The 18,919-nt window shown below is 39.6% G+C and overlaps 5 protein-coding genes and 1 long non-coding RNA gene across 9 annotated transcripts; 5 read left to right on the top strand and 1 right to left on the bottom strand.

Moving 5' to 3' along the window:
* Nucleotides 1-69: 69 nt before the first annotated feature.
* LOC108609966 (protein RCC2 homolog) lies at nt 70-2,847 on the top strand. Of its 2 annotated transcripts, none has more exons than XM_018001761.2 (5): nt 70-207; nt 947-1,332; nt 1,395-1,976; nt 2,033-2,291; nt 2,363-2,847. In XM_018001761.2, the coding sequence occupies exons 2-5, from the start codon at nt 991-993 to the stop codon at nt 2,638-2,640; spliced, it is 1,461 nt and encodes a 486-aa protein (XP_017857250.1). In that variant the 5' UTR covers nt 70-207; nt 947-990; the 3' UTR covers nt 2,641-2,847. The 2 variants fall into 2 exon arrangements, with proteins under 2 accessions (XP_017857250.1, XP_089320557.1); XM_089464431.1 differs by lacking the exon at nt 70-207 and adding an exon at nt 243-261.
* A 1,748-nt stretch (nt 2,848-4,595) lies between these two features.
* On the top strand, nt 4,596-16,316 carry LOC108609963 (dopamine receptor D3). Of its 3 annotated transcripts, none has more exons than XM_089464430.1 (5): nt 4,596-5,119; nt 7,926-8,564; nt 9,076-9,731; nt 9,795-10,048; nt 16,189-16,316. In XM_089464430.1, the coding sequence occupies exons 2-5, from the start codon at nt 8,031-8,033 to the stop codon at nt 16,191-16,193; spliced, it is 1,449 nt and encodes a 482-aa protein (XP_089320556.1). In that variant the 5' UTR covers nt 4,596-5,119; nt 7,926-8,030; the 3' UTR covers nt 16,194-16,316. The 3 variants fall into 3 exon arrangements, with proteins under 3 accessions (XP_089320556.1, XP_017857247.1, XP_089320555.1); XM_018001758.2 differs by lacking the exon at nt 16,189-16,316 and adding an exon at nt 14,599-16,139; XM_089464429.1 differs by lacking the exons at nt 4,596-5,119; nt 16,189-16,316 and adding exons at nt 6,803-7,263; nt 14,599-16,139.
* Nucleotides 10,232-12,104, top strand: LOC108609964 (mitochondrial sodium/calcium exchanger protein-like). Its single transcript, XM_018001759.2, has 2 exons — nt 10,232-10,989; nt 11,059-12,104. Exons 1-2 carry the CDS (start codon nt 10,311-10,313, stop codon nt 12,063-12,065), a joined length of 1,686 nt encoding a protein of 561 aa, XP_017857248.2. The 5' UTR covers nt 10,232-10,310; the 3' UTR covers nt 12,066-12,104.
* On the top strand, nt 12,329-14,447 carry LOC108609960 (mitochondrial sodium/calcium exchanger protein-like). Its single transcript, XM_018001755.2, has 2 exons — nt 12,329-13,130; nt 13,194-14,447. Exons 1-2 carry the CDS (start codon nt 12,443-12,445, stop codon nt 14,378-14,380), a joined length of 1,875 nt encoding a protein of 624 aa, XP_017857244.1. The 5' UTR covers nt 12,329-12,442; the 3' UTR covers nt 14,381-14,447.
* LOC149269807 (uncharacterized) lies at nt 16,009-16,747 on the bottom strand. The gene is made up of 2 exons (XR_016269172.1): nt 16,619-16,747; nt 16,009-16,508 (listed from the first exon to the last, which is right to left on the bottom strand). It is a non-coding gene; the product is annotated as an uncharacterized LOC149269807 (long non-coding RNA).
* Nucleotides 16,647-18,635, top strand: LOC108609485 (mitochondrial sodium/calcium exchanger protein-like). Its single transcript, XM_018001204.2, has 2 exons — nt 16,647-17,328; nt 17,415-18,635. Exons 1-2 carry the CDS (start codon nt 16,647-16,649, stop codon nt 18,566-18,568), a joined length of 1,836 nt encoding a protein of 611 aa, XP_017856693.1. The 3' UTR covers nt 18,569-18,635.
* The last annotated feature ends 284 nt before the right edge of the window (nt 18,636-18,919 follow it).

Raw genomic sequence — 18,919 nt, forward strand, 5'->3', positions numbered from 1 at the left:
TAGGGCTGCAATACTTCTAGTATTGACGATATGAAAAATATCGGTATATCGCACTATCGCAATCAATAGGTGTTTTAAAGTTAATTTTCTATTTGGAACTGTGTATACACTGATGGTCTGACCGCTTTGCTTCTTGTTGTTTTTGCTGCGTACGCCGTACGGAACGGGAACGGTATACGAAAAGTTATTAGTTGTGAAGATTGAATTGTAAGTTATCAACTGCCAATATAGCCTAAAATTAAGTGAATCGTTTCAATCTGAGTAAGGTAGTGTAGTACGGTTTGTCAAGCTTTTGCAAGTGTTTCCTTATCATGCTGCCTTTGTTCACAGTGTGTTTTTGTAAAAGTGACGCCAACATTTCAAATTTGATTTAAGCCGCCGTTCAACGAAATCATTCTTTTGGCATAACGGATATTAAGCGGCGTATTATTTGCTAGACTATGAAGTAACAGATACTTTCATTTCATGCGAATATCTGTGCCTTTTCAATAGAAGTTCAAAAGTACTTTGCAGTCGGCGTTAGCAGCGCAGCGGGCTTACTTTGTTGGCGTTCATTTTGTTTTTCCATGCTTGCAAAACCACCACACAAACACATACGCACATACACGCTTGCACACACACACACACACACAAGCGGAACAAGCAGCGCGTGAGAGCTGCGATTAGAGATGAGCGCTTGTCAACATTCCTAGCAAGACGCGTGCAAAAATTTAGCAAATTCAAAATATTGTTAACAAAAAAGTTATCATAATTGAAATAAATGATTCAGTTGCAAATTGAATTTAAATCGAATATCAATGTTTTAGCTGCCAGCATATTAGATTAAAACATTATGTGTATTTATGTGAGAACATCATGTCACGCTCACATCACTATGAACAACCGCTACGCTCTGCTGCGTACAAATTCTGGTTCTGGCTCTCAATGTCTGCTGGTCTCTTTACAGCTGCAGAGAGACAAAGATAGAGACGCATTACTGCTAATTGAAAGATGTCCGCTAAGCGTAAGGCAGGTGGTAACGGGGCCGGTCCCAACAAGCGTCGCCCAAAGAAGAAGGAATCAGACTACGAGGATGAGTTCAGTGATGAGTCCGACGACGATGTCGCCCAACAGCAACATGCTGCCGGTCAAATGGAGGTGCTAATACCACACGATAGTCTGGATCCGCCCAGTAAGCTGCCAGAGGATTTGCTAGCGACTCTGGAGAAGACACCGGGTCAGCTGCTGATAGCCGGCATGGTGACCTGGGATCTAACCGGCAAACGGGATCGCAAAAATGTCACAAAAGTGCGTCCCAATCTGTATAGCTTTCATCGCTTTACAGATGAGATGGTACGTGAGAATTGCAACAATAATAACAAAACTCAATTAGTAACGTATTCCAAAACTTGCAGTATCGGTATGCTGCCAGTGGACCCGCTGCAGCACACACAATACTCATCAACATGGATCGCAAGGCATTGGGCTTTGGACGCAATCCCAGCGGTCAGCTTGGCTTGAGCCAGGATATGAAGCTGGTGGAGAAGCCAACACTCATTCCAGCACTGGAGCAGCTGAATATCGTACAAGTAGCCGCTGGGCGGCATCATACGCTCTTCCTCACCGACACAGGCACCGTCTATGCCTGCGGAGAGAACAAGTCCGGGCAATGTGGTGTGGGCAATGCTCATCCAAATATCTTTACACCGACTCCAATTAATTATCGTGGCCCACCTATTATACGCATCGGCTGCGGTGCCGAATTCTCAGTTATACTCGATATTAAGGGCAATTTGCATACGTTCGGCTTGCCGGAATACGGTCAGTTGGGCCACAATACGGATGCCAAGTATTTTGTGAATGCCAATAAGTTGTCATTCCATTTTGAGACATCACCGAAGAAGGTTGTGCTCTACATTGAGAAGAGCAAGGAGGGGCATGTGACACCTGTCGATGGTGTACAGATTGTCGACTTTGCGTGCGGCAACAATCATACGGTACGTGAAATGATATTCTATATATAACATTATCTCTTAACACCCACACTTTGCAGGTGGCAATTGATTCAAAGAAGCGAGTCTATAGCTGGGGTTTTGGGGGCTTTGGCCGCTTGGGTCATGCCGAGCCCAAAGACGAGATGGTACCGCGTCTCATGAAGTTCTTTGATTCTCAAGGACGTGGCGGACGCAGCGTCTACTGCGGCTCAACCTTCAGCTTGATAATCAACGAGCTGGGACTGCTTTATCTGTTTGGCCAGAACAAGAAGACGGGCGAGGCCAACATGTATCCCAAGCCAGTGCAAGATCTGGCAGGTTAGTTTACATGCCCTGTGCATCCATAGCTATCACTAACTGATTGTTATTGATTCTTCTTCTATGTGCAGGCTGGAACATAACAGCAATTGGCTGTGCCAATACCTCAATTATGATATCGGCTGATGATACTCTAATTGCCTGGGGCGCATCACCCACATTTGGCGAGCTGGGCATTGGTGAGTTCCAGAAGTCGTCGACGGTGCCAAAGGAGGTGCCCAAAATGGACGGCATTAAAATACCTCAGGTTACCATGGGCTACTCCCATACGGTTTTGCTTGTGGATACCACACATGAGGCCACCAAGCAGAAGTATGAGAAGATGCCCGAATATACTATCGAAGATTAAACACACCCAGCAACAAAAAAAAAAGGAATATATATATATAGAAATGATAAAAAACAATATGATAAAACATTAAGTATACCGCTGCCAACAACAATACTGCTATATTTATATAAATACTACAAAACAAAACTTGAACTGATCAACGAAACTCTGCTGCTACTTACAGAAGACAAAACAAAAACAAAAAACAAAAAAAAAGGAGAAAAATTCAGAATTAACTCACTCACATTTCATACTATAAGTTTTAAAGTATTTTATCTATGCCAATAACTCTCTCACTAACTCCCACAACTTATATCTCAAATATCTTTTATGTATTTATGAAACAGCATTACGATTTGTGAATTAAGTACGTTTCTTTCGTAATTTATTTAACTCTTCCCTTGCTATTTATGAAAAGTATTTTGTATGAATCGCTGTCTTTAATTTATTTCCGCCCATAATTAGGCTTAAAATTTTTTCAAAAAAACCTCTATTCTAATAAAAACAAAAATACAATAAATTTATGTATACAAATATAATTTTTAAATACGAAATGCTGCTTAGTTATATAAGATCCATTAATTTACTATTGTCCAATAAACACAGCATGAACATCCCGAACAAAGAAACAATACAAAAACAACTACAATGTATAATTAAGCGCATAAGTTACATATATAAATATATATACAACAAAAATTAAAAAAAAAAGAAGAAAGTATACAATGGAAGAAACTCCAATACAAGTTGCAACTATTAAAAAACATCAAGCATTTTAATCATATACAAGAATATTTAAATAAAGAGAAAACATGTTAGTATTTAAATCGAATTTATTTATTTCAGCTGAGGTCGCCTTAAGCATTGCTCTAACTAAACTTTTGAATATTTATAAAAGAAATTACGATTGTCCAAAAACAGGTAAGAAATGTTTAGGAAATCTCAGCTGGTGTCGGCAGTAACTTTTCTGATTTTTTTTTAAATTTTTTAACTCTAGTTCTAAAAGTTTAAATCCAAGTAGTTCTTCCAAGTATTTCCCCCAAGCTGAACGATCATTAAATATTTAAACCCATTTCACTGCACTGCACGACTGACCACCATGGCTGGGCGACTGAATAAATGCTGCAGCTGCTGCCTTTTATATAGGGCGACTCTCACTCAAACACTCAGCGCCAGGTAGGGGTCGTTGCAGTCGAATTTTAAGTGACCAATCGGAACACTCTCTGCTGCTTCGTTTTACTCAAAAATAAATACCATATGAATACCGATGCATACTTAAATGATCTTCTGTAGTTCTTCCCTTGCATACAGACAGAGAGACAGGCTGTGAGAGGGACAGGCCGACGGATACTCAGACTCAGACACCTATGCAGGCAAACAAATACTCATAGTCAAATTGAATAACCTCATTATACATACGTAAACATTCATATTAATAATTATTAAAAGGTATAGCCAACGGGTTTTTCTGTTCTATAAATCACTTAAGGACTCATTTTCAATGAATAGGTATTTAAGCCTGAAATGGGCTAAATATGCAGCCTCATACATGCGTATGCAGGAACGCTTACTCATGTGTGTGTGCGTGTGTTTTTTCTTGGGTAAGCAAAAAGGAAGCGAAGAATTATTGAGACAACAGTCCCTCAAAGAGTTCAAGGGATATCGTAGTCGAGCAGTCTCGACTAGAGCATTCTTTTTTGTTTTATTTATTAATTTTTTCCGTTTGGCTCCTTTCCAAATTTAAGTTCTTATCACAAGTCCCGCAAGGACCTTGCGGCTATCACAAATGAAAGCGAAAGTTAAGCATTCGAGAGACTGAAAAGCTCTGCCATGGCCCAACAACAGTCAAAAGCTTTCGGCGTTACTCACGACTTTTAACTCCGAACTCTGCTCTGACTCTCACCCTCTCTCTCTCTCTCTTTCGCTCTCACAATTTAGCTGTCTTGGGCTGTATTTGCTTGGCTTCAGCACAATTTTCACTGTTAGCCAGGACAGTCTTCCGCCGTAGTCCTTTCGTGTAATGTGCGCCATTGAGGAACGATTTCTGCACACCGCACATTGACTTTTATTTTAGTTTTTTTTCCCAACACACACACACACATACACTTTCACACACGCACACACACACATACAGTGACACAGACACACACAGACGCACGCATCCACATAAAAAAACATTTTATTAAAATTAAGAAAACAAAAAAAAACAATTTTACTTACGAACAAATAAATGTAAAAAATATTTGCTAAAAGTGTATTTGATATATATAAAACAAAAATTTAAACAAAACTAAAATAACAACAACAACGACTAAGACGCGCCCGCTGCAATAACGATATTAGCAACAAAGAAACTGAAAATAGTACTAACTGTAAATTACAGTGCCTTCAATAAAGTAAACAACAAACTATAGTCGCCAACACAACAATCAGCAAAAACAAAAAAAATATTTATTTTCACTTCACATTTTCATATGAAGCGCGAAATAACAAAACAGTAAGTTATTACGTATACTCAACGTGAGTACGTGTGTGTGCGAGTGTGTGGGCGTGTGTGTGTGGGCGTGTTTGTGTGTGCGTTGGCGTTGCCGTTGCCGCCTTTTGATACAACACTAATTGTTATTCAGCTGCTTTCGCTTTCGCCACGCGTTTTTATGGCTAGTAATTATGGCGTCGTTTTTTACATGGCCAATAGCATTTCTTTGTCTCGCTCTCCCGCCGTCTCAATCTCTTGCCTTTGCCTTTGCCCCTACCCACGCACCTTTTATTGTTCGCCGCAAAACTTTGCTTAACTTGCCATTCCCGAAAAGTGTGTGTATGTATGTGTGTGGTTGTTTTTTTTTAACTTAAAGACAACGGTAAACGCACACACACATATATACCAGTGCACGCACACAGACAGTGTAACTTGTTTGTTTGGCATTTGTATTGTGGCAGGCACGCACAAGACGCCTGGACACACACACACACACACATAACACACACAAAGAAATTGTAAGCTGTCAAATCAATAAGAACAGACAAAAGCAGCGGGCGAGCTAACGCCATCAAGTTGCGCATCTCAGTTGATATGTATGTGTGTGCGTTTGCGTGTGCTGTGTGTATCTGGCGGCTTTTTTGCGACTGTATGCGTAAGCGCCTTGTTATTAAATCACCTGTGGCTGACAGTTTTCATATTAGCGGGGTGCTGCAATAACAACAATCGAATCCATCTCTTTCCAACGTTTGCATGGGCCGGGATACGGCCATTTTCATCTTCACATTGGCTTCCCGTTTGTCCATTCTTTTGTGCTGAAGCAGGATGGAGGCTATGGCTTGCCATCGCTTTTTGTCACCTTTTGTGCCTGCTGCCGACATTTGAGTGACGTAAATTAATATAGATTCACATTTCAAAATTCTCAATAAGCAAATCCCAAGAAATCGCCCACACTAACAGAGCTGCTAAAAATATACACATTTTTGAAGAAAACTAAAACATTTTTTTTAGGTAATTAGGGCTAAAAATTGGTTATTGAATATATTAAAATATAAATATGAATACGTAAAAAATTTAAAGTATTATATATTTTAATTATTTGTTTTTAATTATAATGAAATAAATGATATAAGTTGTAACAAAAACTTAGCCAACAGGTTATAGACACACACACATACATATATAATCACGGTGAATGGATACCGACAACATGTGGGTATACACACACAAACACACACAGAGACACATGCTCGCAGGTCAGGATTAAATTAACGCAAATTAAGCAGATTAAGCAAACGTCAGTCACATCAAGCAGCAGCAGCCGCGGAACAATGTGCAAAAGGCAAAAGCGTTGACGTTGACAACAACAACTCACACACCCATACACACACACACACACACACGTGTGTACAAATTGCGTTGAACAATGGCGGCGGCTAAAATTGGCAGCAACAACAAAATTGATACACAGCAAGCCATACAAACTGACGCAAGCATTCACAAACACACGCACACACATGCAAACAAAGCGCGCTGTCTGGCAGAGCTTTTGTGTGCATACGGACACTCACACACACCCACACACATGTGTACACTGACTTATAATCATGAAGCAACACAGTACATTGGGGTGACTCATGCAAAAAAGGTTTTTATAGCCCACATCAAAAGGTACTGCGCCCTTGCTATCAAATCTTGAGTCACCCTGTGTTTTTCATTGCCCGTTTAATGAGCTGGCTTGCTCTGGCGTTTGTCCGTTTGCTTTTTGGATAACAATTTCAATTAAAGTTTTTAATAGCACAGCAGTGTATAGACTGCATTTATTGCTCCTGCACATGCAGCATCAACATTAAAAAATGGCGCCCTTTCTCCGCCGTGCACTGATTTAACGCGCAATTAAGCCGCCAGTTGTAGCTCGCCCACAATTTCCGCGCCACGAGTAGTAGATGGCACCAATCCTTGCGGTTGTTTTGTCGTGGGCGCAAAGTGCAAGGTTGCCATTCATTTTGGCTTGCCAACAAAATGGGGCACGGCGGAAGGAAGCGCAGCACTAATCTCTGAGTGCGCCCTGCTTCGCATTGCATAAGTGTCAGTGTCACAGGCAGATGCGGCGACTGAAGCAGCAGCAGCAACAGCAGCAGCGGTAGCGGCAGAGTGTCTCTTGTGTAAGTGTATGAGGGTGTGTGTTTGTGTGTGTTTGATTGTGCATGGGTATGCATGTGGCTGTCACTTTGTGTGTCCTTGTTGAAACAAAACAAGGGGGCATGCAATACTAAATAGTCGACTTTGTAATACCTCGTGCCCAACTGCAATCCATTAATTATTTAATAGACATTTAATCATAATTCATATTTGCCATTTTGATTCTCAGTCTCAGTGCTCAAAGAAATTCATAATTCCAAAATGATTGACCTCATAAAAAATATGTATATAATTTTCCTGTTGGATTATTATCTTGCATTTATTTATATGACGTTTTTGTGTTGTCATTTTATGATACGAATTAGTTTCTATCACGCATACACCATGTTTTCACGCCAAATAAAACACGCAAAGCCCGTACAATACTTATACCAATAAAGCGTAGCCTATTTATTGGGGCCCGTACAAAATTGTTATACTTACAAATACTTGTTTAAGAAATAGAATATCAAAATATATTTCTAGCATTATCTGATATGTTTTTTTACATGTTATCCATACTAAGACAACTACCCCTTACTCATCTAAAATAGAGGGTATATAAAAGACTGATGATGACATTTTGTTACTTCCTACCTACAACCTATTTCTTTTTTTCTCTTTTTTTTTTCGTTTTCCAATACAGCACCAGCACCTAGCACCTTTAGTATGCAATGAGGCAGCCAGACAAACGCATCGACAACGATCGGCAGCGCCAAGTATTAGTAATACACGAGTGTGATTAAAAAGGATGAATAGCAACAACCTGCAGCAATGGTGGGAAAACTCATATCGACGACAGCACCAACAGCAGCCGAATGTCGATAGCAATATCGATAACGATAGCGCAACAACTGACCTGCACTATGCCCTACTTGAGCAGAACTTTTTTGGCGGCAATGGCGGCAATTTTGGCAATGGAATGGCCGGCAGTTCGCCGCAAGACTTTGACTATGACAACTATGGCAATTTCACACTAATTGATCCCTATGATTTTGACACTGGCGCGGATTCGGAACATGCGATACCATCATTTACCATTTTACTCTTGGCTATAAGCTATGGCTTAGTCGTTTTTGGCGGCGTCGTCGGCAATTCGACTTTGGTACTTACCCTCTGTTCGGCTTCATCTGTGCGCCTGCGAAATCCTCTACTCTTGGCCGTATGCATTGCCGATCTCCTAGTCACGGGCATTTCAGCGCCAGTTACGCTTCTCAATCTGGCCATGAATCGCGGCACTAGATCATTACCACTTGCATTATGCAAACTAATACACTACGTACAGGTGAGCACAATAACCAAATATAATTATCATTCAATTTGCATTTTACACTAAAAAAAAAAAGGCTATCTTAGGTTTCGCGCGCATTTTCATCATTATTTAATTATCCAAATTATTTTATTGTGAAAATTTACACTTGAGTAGCAATTTTCAGGCACTTTTAAAATCCCAATAAGAAAACTATCTGCCTTAAACTATCGAAGTATCGCTTATATGGCAACACCTGCTAACAGCAAAGTGGTAAAAGCAGAGCATTATTAAAATTATTGAGTGGTTTAAAGGAATTACACTTTTAAAGTAATATACAAGTTGTATAAGGAATAGACCGCAATATTTATTATTTAATATCAATAATATTTATAATTTAAAATAAACATCCCCAAATTATCATTTTATTAACAGCACCAGCTGAGCTTAACAGCATATTAAAAAAATAACAATTAACATTAATGGCGCGAGAATAAATATAATGGAGATATTTTAAGATGGAGAATTGCTTACTTATTAATTTCAGGTCATGCCAGTGGCAGCTAGCACTATTTCATTCTTCATGCTATCACTGGATCGGTATGCCACCGTGAAACATCCACGTTTGGCTCAGTTGCGACAGCGGCGATACCTTCATGTCTCTTTGGCTCTGCTCTCATGGATCGCCTCGGCAGCGATCAGTACGCCATTCCTGTTTGCCTATAAGATAATAGCAAAGTCGGTGGTCATCAAGGGCACAAACACCACACCGAATCCAGTTAGCATCAGCTGCACATCCGAGTTGGGCGCGAATGCGATGTTCATGTCGTTCATCATCTTTCATACGATCGCGGTGTTTGTGCTTCCCGGCGTGGGCGTTCTACTGAATCACTATGGCGTACGTCGTAAGCTGTGCGCGCTCTCCTTAACAGCGCGAGCGGCCCATGGTGAGCTGCCGTTGCCCATGCCCATATTACGCCGCCAGACACACATGGTAATCGTGACGGGCTGTGCGAACGCACAGCAAGCGGCATGTGGCGGCGCAACAACGGCGGACGATACATCCAATGGCAATGGAGGCGGTCAGATGGCTATCAATCCCGGCGATATTCAGCTGCATAATCTACAGCCCTGCTTGCAGGCTGGCTCCAGTGCGGCACTTGAACCGGGCTCCTATCGCTCCAGCAATCCGATTTCACCAAGGTAAGCTAATTAGCTATCTAACTAATTGCACCTGCATTAATTTTAAATCATATTTTTCCACAGAGCTATGAGGGAGATACGCGCCCATTCGCAACGCCAACGGATTCATCGCTTGGGCCGTGGTCCAGCCACTCCTGGTATACCTCTGCCACAGACATCGACGCTGCGTTCACGTCGACACTTGGCCAATATGCTGATTGCATCGGCTCTAATCTTTATCATCTGCTGGGCACCGCATGTCTTCTGCATATTCTATAAGAATTTCGGCTATAAGCAATACTGCAGCAAAACTTCCGTCTACTTCAGTCTCCTATTGGGTAAGTGAAGCAGTATATAAACTTTTTCTTTTTTAAATGCCTTATAAGAAATGATTACCTAAGTTATAAGTTATATGAAAAAATTCTATATTATCTATAAAGTAATTATATAGATAAATATGAATGGCATGCGTATAAATCGCACGAAAAGCTTGACATAAATCTCCAGCTTAAATATATATATTATTAGTATATAAAATATTATTAGTATATAGAAATAAACATTCACACAAAAATGTAATATTTAGCTAAACCAACAATTATGGCCTCAGCACATATACTAAGTAAATCTGATTCGTATTGGTCGAGCGTCAATTGCTTTGCAATGCTCGAACAGCCCTATGAGGAGCGTTGCGAGTTTGTGCGAAGAGCCAAGAAATGTGAACTGAGCATGAATCTTGTGCCTTATTTGGAGCTGTTGGCCTGCCGATTCAGGTGTCGCAATCAATTCGAAGAACTCGTCTATATATCACTGCTGCTATTCTTCAGCTTCGAGTTGATGATCTGCTTGGGCTATGTGCTGCATTACTATTATACGCCCATGCTCCGTGCAGTGGCGAGGATTCTGCATATGAATGACCATCTGGCGGGAGTGATGATCATATCAATTGCCAATACGCTGCCGAAGCTATATGGCAGTTGGTCGGGCCTGGAATTGAGGGCACTGAAAGCATCTCAGCTGTCCCATGGCTTCTCGTTGATTCTCTTCGTGGCTATGTTTAGTGGGGGATTAGTTTGCTATATGAGACCCCTTCGGATGAACAGTCACCGGACTATACGTGATCTATTATTCTCCGTCTATGGCCTCACGCTATGGGAATATATCTCTGTAAACGATGGCGCGATTACGTTCCCTGAGTTTTTGCTGCTGATCCTCGTTTATTGCTTCTATTTGACTGTCAATGTGCTCGATCTCTATATGCAGCACATCAGCTTGAAATGTAGGTGAATAGAAGTGAATGCCTCGTAGTGAGTTATCACTGTAATTCCTCCCGATTTACGTTTTGCAGTGTTGCGACGACAAATTCAGCTGCGAAGAACTAACGTACAAGCCATAAAAGAAAAGTACTACATACTTGTTCAGGATCTACGACTTGGAACACCCGTTCGTTCGTATACCAATTCGATTTGCAATGAATTTCAGAATAGCAAGAAAGAACGCTATCTTGGCCTGAAACTCTGCCGCCTCAAGGATTGGCAGCGGGCCAATGCGTTGATACGCGCCTTCTACATTGCCCGCGCCCCGATCGTGTGGCTGTGCACCATCTATATACCCCTGGTGGATCATGAGCGGGACAGGCATGGCTGGTGTAAGCTGCTCAACTGCATCCAAATATGCCTCAATCCGGCGCTAACGATTGCCATCATGTCTCGCGGTACGTCCATGTCGTCTCTCTATGTACTTTGCTCGTTAATGTTGAGCCTTCCGGTATGCGTGCTCATGTTACTCCGCTCCGATGCCGGAGTTGCGCCCAAGCATCATTCGATGTTTGCTATTTTGAGTCTGACTGGATGCCTGTTCATCGTCCAGCACCTGGTCAAGGAAATATCGTTGATCCTGGAACTGATTGGCACGCTAAGGCACATGTCGCCCGGTTTTATGGACGTCTCTGTCGATCCCATTGCCAATGGCCTAACGGATCTGGTTACCAGCTTTTCCCTGTGCAAACAGGGCTACGAGCGAATGGCTTATGCAGCAGCAATCGGCAGCTCCTTTCTGAATATCATTCTGGGCAAAGGTGGCAGTCTGATCACGGCAGTTATTCTGTACGGCATAAATGCCGATGAGGAAATGATAAATGTTTATTGCGAAAATGCGCTCATTCTCTTGATCCTGGGCCTGCTATCCATGCTGCTATTGATATCGCTATTCAAATTCAATGCACAACGCTCGATGGGCATTTACTCCATGTCCATTTATTTGCTATATTTTCTATTCACTGCACTTGTGATGAAATGGACTTTTCACAAATTTCAAATAGACTTTTCCTTCAATACTCATGGATCAGATTCTTGAAGAAAAGAGAAATAAATAAATTTGTGCGCGTGAAAAAATAATTTTTTTTTTTTTCATAAGATTAGGTAAAGGGTATTTTCCAATAGAACTCTCTAGACTAATCCATCCTTGTTTTATTTTCTGTCTGTTTCTTAATTAATAGAAATATTAATTATATAATTTAACAGTTAAATTTTTGTATATTAATTTTTTTTTTTTTTTAATTACGAAAATTTCTAAATCAATATATCATTGAAAATATTGGAAAGTAGTTGGTTCGGCTCCCACATTGCACAGTAGAAATCAGTTCGAAGTATAATTTTGTAATTTTGTAGTTTTGTATTTTAGATAGATATTTACGAATAAATAATTTTTGTAACAAATTGAAATTGAAAGGCATGGACAGTAAGCAGTACGTGCCAAATGAGTTGGATAAAGAATTCGAACAGTTTTGGGCCAGGGTCAGCTGCTACGCTGTGCAGATCTTTCCATACGACCAGAGATGCAATTTTGTGCAGCGGGCCAACAGTTGCGTCTACGGCACGAATGTCGTGCCCTATATTCAGTTGATGGCATGCGATCTGAAGTGCCGGAATCAGTTTGAGGAGTATGTGTATGTGTCCCTGTTTCTGGTGCTCTGCTTGGAGCTGCTCTGCTGCATGAGCTATGTTATTCATAATTTTTACGGACCAGCTCTGAAGCTGGTGGCCCGAATGATGCATATGAGCGAACATTTGGCCGGAGTTACCATAATGTCATTCGGCAACGAACTTCCCGAAATTGTTGCCAATATGTGGGCCGTGCACGACGATGACGAGCCAAACTTTGCCAATGCCATTGCAAAGGGGTTGTACTTGATCATGTTTGTCGGCGGTTTGGTCTGCTACATCAGTCCATTCAAGATGAGCGGCTCAACGACAATCCGGGATTTGCTCTTCATGGTGTGTGGCGTCCTGATGGTAGATTATTTTATCAGAACTGATAATGAGATGGATCTCAAGGAGTGTATCGCCTCCATATTGCTGTATATTATATATCTGATAGTCAGTGTGACTGACCTACTAATCCTACGCCGTACTACAAGACGTAAGACATATTTACACAAGTATTGTACTCTCTAATTTCATATTCAATTCTGTCATAACATAGAGTTGCTGAACCAAATTAATGAGCTGGAACGGTTGAATGTGGATACGAGTGTTAGGAGACCTGATTCATATAATATTCAAACAAAGATTGATTTACTGAAAAAGAAATATGATGAGCTGTCTGAGGATGGGGTTGTGGATATTTTGGCGCGTCAGTCGACCACCGTACAGAAGCCAGATGAAGCATTTTTTACATATTTGACCAGACGATCAGAGAGACATCCATCTATTAGAAGAATGAAACAGTCAGTGGCATATAGAGGGTTTCGTAACAAGAATCGTTTTCTCTTTCGACAATTCTTTAGCTCACTCCGGCCCGTTTTTATGGATGATTGGATCAAAGGGAATATATTAAAACGTACGTTTTACATTGTACGTGCACCGGTTGTGGTGGTATGCGCCATCTACATACCGTTAGTGGACTACGAGAAGGAAAGAGACGGCTGGAGTAAGCTACTAAATTGCATTCAAATATTCCTTAATCCAGCTATCACAATTGTCATTGGGTCAGCTTTGATATATCGGGAAAAATCAAAACTCTGGTATCTCAATATACCGCAATTTGCAGCGTACGGCCTTTACTCTATGGTAATAACTGTGCCACTAGCAATCATAGTGTTCATCCATTCGAACACCTCAGCTCCCCCGAAATATCATATTGCATTTGCGATCATGAATTTTACTGGCTCCGTCTTCCTAGCCATGCAGTGCTCCTATGAGTTGTCGCTCTTCACGAAGGTGATCGGTAGCATCTATGAAATTCCGTTCGATTTCATGGGTGTCACTCTGCTGGTCGTGGCCACCTGCCTGAGTGATCTTGCTATCAGCGTGTCGCTGAGCATGCAGGGATACGAGAAGATGGCCTACGCAGGCACCATTGGCACCAGCTTCCTTACTGTTGTCGTCGGTTGCACCACAACATTGCTGGCAGTCATACTCAGGGGTAACGCTGCGCATTTAAATGACGCTATGGGCAATTATGCTGACAACGCCTATGTTATTTTTATAATCGGACTCTTCCTTACTATGCTATGGACGGTGATGTTGGACTTCAATGCCAGACGCTCTGTCGGCATATTTTCCATGTCTGTCTTTGGCATATTCCTTTTGTTTGCGGTGCTCATCCGGAAGGGCATTATCCACCCGTACAGTCACGACTTTCTTGTTCAAGATGCTTATGAGACGTAGAGGCAAAAATTTACTAGTATAGTACAATTGGACAAATAAATATTAAGATATTTCTTTAATAACGTAATACTCTCTATTTGTATAATTTAGGGGAATAACGCTCTGCTAGTTTTTTTGTTGCTCAACTTTTATTATCGATGGCTTTTCTAAAAAAAAACTCAGATCTTGATAAAAAAAAATAAAAATAATTTTCTTCATCTTTATACATTTTAACACAGGCTACTTTTATTCGGCCATTAGTCCCATCATTTATTGGGCGCTCAACCATAACACGCTACGACAATCGCCCTGTGCGCCCATTATTCGCCTACGCTCCATGCAAAATTTTCTACGTTCGCGTTTTCGATCGCACACCGTACCGGCGGCGGCATCATCGACAAACGAAGCGGCATTGGGGGCATTCAATCCTAAGTTAATAAAGCTAACACCGAAGCAGTATAGAGCTCAGGCCTCTTCGCATTATCTCTACTAGTGTGTGATACTAAACTAAACTTAAATATATACATACATACCTACGTACATATATAGCATATTCTTTAATTTCCGTTCTGTCTTGAAGTGTTTTTCTCTTCGCAATTAGTTGGCAAAATGCGAGATGGCATATTTAATATACATAGATACGAATACGTATGTAAGTTCACACAGCATACTCATACACACACACACACACACACACACACACACAGCGACACGCATTTATCATTATCCCATTATCTTCTCAATTGCCTCTCAATTCATGAAACTACAATTACACACGTTAATAGTTATTAACGTTTATTAACACAAATCGTAATACAAATTAATCGTAACAAAACTCGTTTAGTCACTCGTTTATAATGTTGTTTAGTCAATAAGCTGAAACTCTAAAAGAAATTACATACAAACATAATAATATTGTACTATGTTCCTCTTCATAGATAAGCAATAAGAAACGCTTTAAGCCAAGTTTAACAAACAAATCAAACTGAACATGATCTAAAACCAAAAACAAAAACAAAAGATATTAAACTAAATCAAATCAAATATTTAACAAATCTACGTCTATAAGAAACAGCAAAAATTAAAAAAAAAAAATATATATACATACATATATTGTATATTGTATATAAATGTGTAAAACATTCTTTCTACACTTTTTCTAACATTTTTGAAGTTCATTCAACTGAAAGATCTGTAAATCATACGCAATAGAAGATATTTAAATTTACAAGAGCTAAATGATTACCGATAATTAAAGTTATACTAACTTATATTAATGTACACCATATGTAGAAGAGTTTCTTTTAATATATATGTACTTCCTAGTTGTTACTCATATTTATGTATATCTTAAGTTTCTCCTCTTAATTTGCTCTATAGATTCTCACATTATTAGTAAGTGTTCTATTTCGTGTAGTTTGTTTTCCAAAAATTCATTAGAGCAAGCCGACGGAAATAACTATATATAACTATATAAATATACATTGTATGTAGACAGCAAATGATGAGCGCACTTATCACAAATTCTCTGGGTAAAAAGACTTTTGTCTAATTAGCAATTGCCTGTTAACTGACTGGCGCTGTTAGCTGCGTTAACATTGTGAAACTTAACATTGACATATTCATCCGTAGAAAAATCTGTTCTGATATAATTGTTTTCGAAATACTTATTTTCAAGATACTCGGTATTTTTATTATTATAAATATAATTTTGTGCTCGAAACTGTAATTAAAAGCAAAAAAATGAGGATCTATAAATTCTATAAATATTCTACTACTAGCTACATGTTTTCTTTACCAACACGAATTTAATCCTTTAATTATTGCAGATTAACAGCGAGTCGGGTGAGTATATAGAGAATAGAATAATGAATCAAGATAATGAAGACATCAAACCAGTTATCATAGCAAATTTTTATGTTATTGATGCGTTCTGGTAGTTTGATATTGAAAGTCCATCTGCAAATTATCTTTTGTATTAATCTCGACGAAGGGTTCGTTTGTACCTCAATCTCTTCGGATATCTCCCATAAGAGATCTAGCGATTATTGCGCCGTATTTATATTCAGGTTGTAAGCCACAGTCCATTAATGTCGAGCGAGTATTTAGCAGTCAACAACAATCAGATGATCATTTCATTTTTCAAAACCTGTACGATTTTTCATTCAAAATATATTCAGTTTTCAAAAGATTTCAAATGACACATAACAAACAAAAATAAAATAAAATAAAATAAAATAAAAAAATTGTTGAACTTACATTGGAAATATATACACATTACAGAATCATGACCACAGTATATCAGGAGAATGACTTGGACAAAGAATTTGAAAATTTTTGGTCGAAAGTAAATTGTTATTCGGTAATTCGATTTCCGTACGATCAGAGATGCGACTTTGTGAGAAGGGCCAATAGTTGCATATATGGCACGAACTTCGTGCCATATATACATCTAATGGCGTGCAGCTTCAAATGCCGGAATCGTTTTGAAGAACATGTCTTTGTCGGTCTCTTTATGATTCTATGCTATGTGCTGCTGCTCTGTGCCGGACACGTGGCGGATGTTTACTATTCTCCGGCATTGAAGGTTATCTCTCGAGTGCTTCATATGAACGACCATTTAGCGGGAGTCACAATAATGGCATTATGCAACACGATACCAGATTTGCTATATCAAATAACTATAGTTAATGATCGGGAATGCGTATTCGCCAATGACATAGGAACAGCTTTGTTTGTGGTAATGTTTATAGGTGGATTGGTCTGCTATGTAACAACATTTGAAATGCATGCCTTTAATACGGTGCGAGATCTGCTATTCTTAATTTTTGGCTCATTGTTATTGGAGTTGTCCTTGTATACTGACCGCACAATAAACTATCATGAGATTATAGGAATGATATTGGTGTATGTCGCCTACTTGATTGTCAATGTGCTCGACTTGATAATGATCAAGTATACTCTGAAATGTAAGTAAACAAAAACCATCGATGAACAAGATTGATTCAGTAATGATCTATGATTAACGTTCTTACCTTTCCAACCATTGATTCAGTGCTAAGGCGTGAATTACTCGAATTGAACGAAATGCCCGATTCACCTGAGCATCTTGCGAAAATCAAGTCCTTGACAGGAGAAATAAATAAACTGTCTAAGGAAGAACGCGTACAAATTTTAAAACGACGTACAACCAATCCGAGGCAACAGAATTTCACTTTCATGACGCAAGTTCCCAATGAGCATGAACAGCTTGAAATCGAACAGAAACGCGATTCACGCTATGTCGACATGAATCGGGGTCTCTTTAAAGAGTTCATCTTAGCATTCAAGCCCATCAAATTCGAAGTTTGGCGCAATGCCGGTATTATTGAACGAATCTTTCTTGTAACACGTGTTCCAGTTGTGATTATTTGTACCATCTATATACCGTTAGTGGACTACGAGGAACCAAAGAATGGTTGGTCAAAGCTACTCAATTGCATCCAAATATGGCTTAGTCCAGCTGTAACAATCATATTGGGAAAATCCTTGATTTTTAGAAGTAAGGAACGAATGTGGTATGCCAGCATACCACAGAATGCGGTATACGGTTTATATTCTCTGGTATTGACTGTCCCATTGTCCATATTTATATTCTGCCAATCGGATACGAGATCTCCGCCTAAATACCATTGGATATTCTCGATCTTAAACTTGATGGGATCCGTTTTTTTAATATTTCAGTGCACCACCGAATTAAGTGTAATGTTCGAAATGATTGGCTATCTTTACGGTATTTCAGACCAATTTATGAGCACCACGGTAATAACCGCAACCAATTGCCTTGGCGATCTAGCAACGATTGTAACTATGGCCCTGCAAGGATATGAGAAAATGGCGTACGCTGCGACCATTGGCGGTCCGTTGCTTGTCGTTCTGCTCCACTGCGGCAGCGTGATGGGGGTGAAGACAGCATTGGGCCAACACATCACATGGTACGCCATGGTTGGCAATTATGGTGGAATATTGTTTGTATTGTTCACATTAAGCTTAGCGATGACGCTTCTATGGGCATGCTTGTTGAACTTTCATGCGCGACGGTCGGTGGGGATCTTCTCCATGTCCATCTATGGTCTGTACATAATATTTGCAATTTTAATTAATATGGGCATTATTAGTCCATACGAACATCAGGTTGTAAACGATGAAATTTATAAGTATGAGGTATAATAGGAATGTATTATATTGTAATCCAAATTTTGTTTTTAACACAAATATATGTAAATTTACATTTGAATTCCATGCACACTTTAATTTGGGAGGCTAATGTAACGACTGGCCAAACTATCAAAAAAGAAAAAAACAATGTGACGTTAGGATTGGAGATTTATAGGTGGCAGGACTACCTTCATTTCTTGTAACGTAAACCTAAAATTGATTTGAATTGATATCTTGTATTCAAGAAAAAGTAAGTGTCTTTATGACCTTGGATTTGCACTTTGACTATCTTCTATAAACTGTAATCCACCTAAGTTGTACGAACTTCGTAATCGGATGCTCATTTTATTTTTAGAATTTGAA

The sequence above is a fragment of the Drosophila arizonae genome, chromosome 3, assembly GCF_054131065.1.
Source record: "Drosophila arizonae isolate 15081-1271.41 chromosome 3, UAZ_ARI_1.0, whole genome shotgun sequence".
Classification (NCBI taxonomy): Eukaryota; Metazoa; Arthropoda; class Insecta; order Diptera; family Drosophilidae; genus Drosophila; species Drosophila arizonae.

Bases quoted from the DNA above. Each gene is read 5' to 3' on its own strand.
- LOC108609960 (XM_018001755.2), top strand. From the start codon at position 12,443: ATGGACAGTAAGCAGTACGTGCCAAATGAGTTGGATAAAGAATTCGAA. The intron at 13,131-13,193 runs GTAAGACATATT...GTCATAACATAG, and splicing joins CCTACGCCGTACTACAAGAC to AGTTGCTGAACCAAATTAAT.
- LOC108609966 (XM_018001761.2), top strand. From the start codon at position 991: ATGTCCGCTAAGCGTAAGGCAGGTGGTAACGGGGCCGGTCCCAACAAG. The intron at 1,977-2,032 runs GTACGTGAAATG...CACACTTTGCAG, and splicing joins CGTGCGGCAACAATCATACG to GTGGCAATTGATTCAAAGAA. The intron at 2,292-2,362 runs GTTAGTTTACAT...TTCTATGTGCAG, and splicing joins GCCAGTGCAAGATCTGGCAG to GCTGGAACATAACAGCAATT.
- LOC108609964 (XM_018001759.2), top strand. From the start codon at position 10,311: ATGGCCTCAGCACATATACTAAGTAAATCTGATTCGTATTGGTCGAGC. The intron at 10,990-11,058 runs GTAGGTGAATAG...TACGTTTTGCAG, and splicing joins GCAGCACATCAGCTTGAAAT to TGTTGCGACGACAAATTCAG.
- LOC108609485 (XM_018001204.2), top strand. From the start codon at position 16,647: ATGACCACAGTATATCAGGAGAATGACTTGGACAAAGAATTTGAAAAT. The intron at 17,329-17,414 runs GTAAGTAAACAA...CCATTGATTCAG, and splicing joins GATCAAGTATACTCTGAAAT to TGCTAAGGCGTGAATTACTC.
- LOC108609963 (XM_018001758.2), top strand. From the start codon at position 8,031: ATGAATAGCAACAACCTGCAGCAATGGTGGGAAAACTCATATCGACGA. The intron at 8,565-9,075 runs GTGAGCACAATA...TATTAATTTCAG, and splicing joins AACTAATACACTACGTACAG to GTCATGCCAGTGGCAGCTAG. The intron at 9,732-9,794 runs GTAAGCTAATTA...ATTTTTCCACAG, and splicing joins AGCAATCCGATTTCACCAAG to AGCTATGAGGGAGATACGCG.